The 4780-nt window shown below is 32.9% G+C and overlaps 1 protein-coding gene across 1 annotated transcript; it reads right to left on the bottom strand.

The window, feature by feature from the left end:
- Positions 1–1102: 1102 nt before the first annotated feature.
- On the bottom strand, positions 1103–2823 carry LOC102578390 (7-deoxyloganetin glucosyltransferase-like). The gene is made up of 2 exons (XM_006363207.2): positions 2230–2823; positions 1103–2142 (listed from the first exon to the last, which is right to left on the bottom strand). The coding sequence occupies exons 1-2, from the start codon at positions 2753–2755 to the stop codon at positions 1211–1213; spliced, it is 1458 nt and encodes a 485-aa protein (XP_006363269.1). The 5' UTR covers positions 2756–2823; the 3' UTR covers positions 1103–1210.
- Between the last annotated feature and the right edge of the window lie 1957 nt (positions 2824–4780).

A 4780-nucleotide genomic window follows, 5' to 3' on the forward strand; every position in this document is an offset into this window, starting at 1 on the left:
TAGTCATGTAATTACTTATTGAACTTATTTAAGCATGATTTAGTACTTTTAAATTATGATCATTTTTCATTATGACTTGTTAATTTGCAATGTTTGTTTTACGCGATTTCATTATTATTATTATTTTTTGGATAGTTTAGTGTAATTAATCATATCATATTTTGTGTTATTTTTTTAAGAAACACATTAGATAGTTGTATTTTTGGTAGGATTAAAGAAATATTTGAACTACAAGTAAATTATATGTTTGTATGAATACCTTACCGGAAAAACCCGAAACAACCGAAAAATCCAAAAAAATACGAAAAAACCCGAGGTTGAAAAACCCGAGTTTTATTGGTTTGATTTGGTTTATAAATTTAAAAATCCGACACAAATAGTTTGGTTTGATATTTGAAAAACCCGAACCAACCCGTTCATGAACACCCCTAGGTGCAATGCTAATTATATCCTAGTTTCTGTCAGCTTCTCAAGATAGATATACATATATAGACATGATTTTTTCCGAAGTTAATGAGTGTACGTGCACCCCGACTTATGAAGGTAGGTTCGCCTCTGTTAACTAGGATCTAAGATTCAACGAAAGAAAGAGAAAACTATATTGGAAGGAAAAGGGAGATTTTGAAAATCTAATGCCTAAGACATTAATTATAGAAAATAACTAGCCGCCATAGCAAACTAGTGACCAAACTCCCTAGTAATAGCGGGTTTGACTTTGAATTTCTTCGTTATTGAAAGTATTAAGGTTAATCTAATGCACTTTGTTCATATTTACTTACTTGTCCACAATTTTAGACTTTTCTGATTACAAAATATCATCATAATTAGCATAAAAGTATGCAAATTAATAATTTTGCATATTAATTAGCTTTAATGAATTTGATAGAGCTTAGAGTGATCAAAAGCTTAATAGGCTATCAATACTTGTGTAAAGATAAATGTTGAATGTGAATGAATGAACTCAACTCTAATGAAGTAAAGCATCTGTTGCATACTTTAATACGATCTAGAATTCAAAGCAGAACATGTTGGAAAATTTGTCGGGGACAAAAAGACTTTCATGTAGATAACAAGATATTTTTATTTTTATTTTTGGATCATAGTATTACTATTACAGTACCAAGTTAAAATATAACAGAAAATGGAAAAACAAGAATTGAAGGATCTGACAAGCTGATATCAACACAAGAAAAAATAGATAATGAACCACCTAATGTTTGAGTAGAATTTCATTGATCAACTTGTCTATGTTCACATAAGATGATCCTGTTGATTTTGCAGCAGCTTCTTCAGCCAATTTCTTCCACTCCATTGCCTTTTTCTTCATATCTTTACCTTTCTCGCCGACCATTAGATCCCTCACAAGACGTTCAACTTCATCCCTTTTCACATTATTGTCAATTTCCATTCCAATTCTCCATTGGGTGCATTTGAACCAACAGTTAGTCTGTTGTTCCGTGAAAAATGGCCAGCAGATCATTGGCACCCCATTGCTGATACTTTCAAGGGTCGAATTCCATCCACTGTGAGTCAAGAACCCTCCAATAGCAGGGTGGCTAAGGACTTGTTCTTGTGCGCACCAACTTGTTAACATCCCTCTTTCTTTTGTTTCTTCCATGAATTCGGATGGCAGAGTTGCTTTTTCCCCTGATACAGTATCAGGCCTTATGATCCACAAAAAATCCATCTGACTATTGGCAAGTCCCCATGCGAATTCAGTAAGTTGGTTCGCGGTCATGACAGTGATGCTCCCAAAATTAACATAAACAACAGAATTTGGTTTCTTGGAATCAAGCCATTCTACGGTTTTTGGTTCCTCTTTCCAAAGATTGGATCCCAAGCACTCCAAATTCCTGTCCTCAATATGTTTTAAAAGAAAATGCAAGGGTCCAATTGTGTAGACCGGAGGTAGAAGGACCTGAAGTGTTTCAAGAACTTCCTTCTCTAATGGATCAAATGTATTGATAACAATAGCAGAAGCTAATTTGCTTCTATCTGTTTCTTGGATGAGGTAGTTGAACAAAAAATCATCTGGATTTGTACTTCTCAATAAAGTTGGTAAATCCCTCAGACGTATGCCTTTCATGCCCGGTATCCAATCCAAAGCCGTCTCCAAATACCCATTTGTTAAGTCACTTGCATCTACAATTTCCCCAAGAACAAAGGTTAAAACACAAACATATATAAAAATGGGCCATTTTAAAACAGGACAAATCAAACAGAGTATACCTTTAAGTGGAAAGTATCCTTTTTCAGCAAGGTCGCGGTAATGCATGTAACCTAATAAACCACAAGCACTTGGAGTCCAAAAGAAAATTTCAGGGATGCCCAATTCTTGAGCAGCAGCTAGAGTGAAGCTCATACATCCATCAGAAACGATGCACGAGACAGGTGGCACATTGGATGAACAAGTATTATTGAGCTTTGCAAGCAATTCCTTGAAAGGACCTAAACAAGTATTGGTAGTGGATTTACCAAGAGAAACAATATCTTGAGTTGAATCGGCATCAGATGGTGGAAGGCCATCAGGAATGGTCTCAAATCGAAAAGATGGCAAGCCTTTGAGGGAATCAGGGCCCCGAGACTTAAGTAGACGCCTATGATTGTATTCAGTGTTGACAAAAGTGATGTGAAAGCCTTTGTGATTGAAGATTTTGGCTAATTTTAACATTGGATTAATGTGACCTTGGGCTGGGTATGGGATGCAAACTGCATGAGGCTTGTCAAGTTCATGCATGCTTCTAATGGAATCCATTTCTAAAGGGGAAAGGATATTTTGGTCTGGTTAAGAATCTGTAAGTATTTATAGAGAAAAATAGTGAGATGAACTTGTAAGTTTTGAAAGTTAATGATTAACAAAATGAAGCATGAAATAGTAGAAAATGTCGTAAATGGTCTCTTATTTATTTTTAGGAGTAGATTTGAAATGGTCCCTTAAATATACACTTACTTATCAATTTAGTCCTTTAACTATTCAAAAAACTTCAGGTTTGGTCTCTGACTCTTTTCCCAATTTTTATACAAATAGCTTAGATATATCAAGGCAGCACTAGCACCCTCCACCAACCTATCCCTAAATTTTTTTTGTTTTCCAAAAACAAAAGAAATCTGTTTTTTCAAGAAAAATAAATAAATTTACCCCCTCCCCTGGGCATCCCCCACCTTCCACCAACCGACCCCTAAATTTTTTTGTTTTTCAAAAACAAAAAAAAAATCTGTTTTTTCAAAAAAAAAAAAAATTTACCCCCTTCCCCGGGCACCCCCCACACCTTCCACCAACCTACCCCTAAATTTTTTTTGTTTTTCAAAACAAAAAAAAAAATTACCCCCCCCCCCCCAACCTTCCACCAACCAACTCCTAAATTTTTTTTGTTTTCCAAAAATAAAAACAAAAAAAAAGCTGTTTTTTCAGAAAAAAAATAAAAATTTACCCCTTCCCTCGGACACCCCACAGGGTCCCCCCTTCTAGCAACCTACCCCTAAATTTTTTTTGTTTTCCACAAACAAAAACAAAAAATCAGTTTTTTCAATTAAGTTTGAAAATTAATATTAATTTATTTTTTATTTTTTAGCACAATTAAGAATTTTGAGTGGAAGTGAAAACTAAATGATCTATTATGGGTCAATATGGACACCCATATTTAACCCATTTTGACCATATTTGTAGAGACTTTTAAAAATAGCTTGAAGCCCATATTTAACCAATTAAAAATAGGAAAAATTACTGAAATACACGTCTTATATTTCCCTTATTTTCAATATTCCCTTCTATTTCTAAAACCTCTAAAATCCCTTATTCTCTCCTAATTCTAAATTATTTATAATGTATCCGAGCTAGTTTTTAATATATCTGAGCTACATATTATGTATCCGGTTTATTTATAATGTATCTGAGCTACATATTATGTATCCGGTTTATTTTATAATGTATCTGAGCTACATATTATGTATCCGGTTTATTTATAATGTATCTGAGCTACATATTATGTATCCGGTTTGTTTTACTTTTTCAGGGATTAATGTAATTACAAACTAAATAGGGATAGATTATAATCTCATATTAAAACTATGTGATTCCTAAAATTTATACATTAAAATATAAGTGATCCAAGTCATTACATATGGACAAAATGGATTCATTTCATTAATATGGGCTGAAATTGCCACCCCTACTTATCAGTTAATTACGAGCTGATTAGTTAGTTGTTAGCATTTGTTGATTTGTATAAATAGGAGGTCCCCTGACTCATTGTATAATATGCTTGAGTAATAAAAAATCCAAATTTGCAAATTCCTTTCTCAATTTCAACAGTACTATTAGCTGAAGTCAAATTGTTGATGCTAAGTAGGCGTTAAGATATGGGATCCAAATTTTAAGCTTAATTTCAAATCATAGTTTTAATTTTTTTTTAATATATAACTTAACTCATAAGTTTATATTTAGGAAAAGACCCAAACATATTCATGCTCGACGTGAAAAATTTGTTCTCACATGTATGTGAAAATATTATATTAAAAAATAACTAGTTACTACTATTATTGACTAGTAAATCTTTGTAAGAGATGATAATTCCAAATTAGTCGTTGAATTAAAGAAGGCCAAAAAATTTCAAGGATGAGAATGATCAAATATATTGTTGAATTTTGCTAGAAAGGCCAAATATACCCTTATATGGAAATTATTTTAATAAAAAAATAATTTTTTCACTTTCGTTAGCCGAAAATGGTAAAATTGGGTTATTTGTGCAACAGTAAGAGTATATGTGTGCCACTTTTTAAA

The sequence above is a fragment of the Solanum tuberosum genome, unplaced genomic scaffold (genome assembly GCF_000226075.1).
Source record: "Solanum tuberosum cultivar DM 1-3 516 R44 unplaced genomic scaffold, SolTub_3.0 scf00404, whole genome shotgun sequence".
NCBI classification, from domain to species: domain Eukaryota; kingdom Viridiplantae; phylum Streptophyta; class Magnoliopsida; order Solanales; family Solanaceae; genus Solanum; species Solanum tuberosum.

Coding starts and splice junctions, on each gene's coding strand:
- LOC102578390 (XM_006363207.2), bottom strand. CDS start 2,755: ATGGATTCCATTAGAAGCATGCATGAACTTGACAAGCCTCATGCAGTT. Junction 2,143..2,229: donor AGGATACTTTCCACTTAAAG/GTATACTCTGTT, acceptor GGGAAATTGTAG/ATGCAAGTGACTTAACAAAT.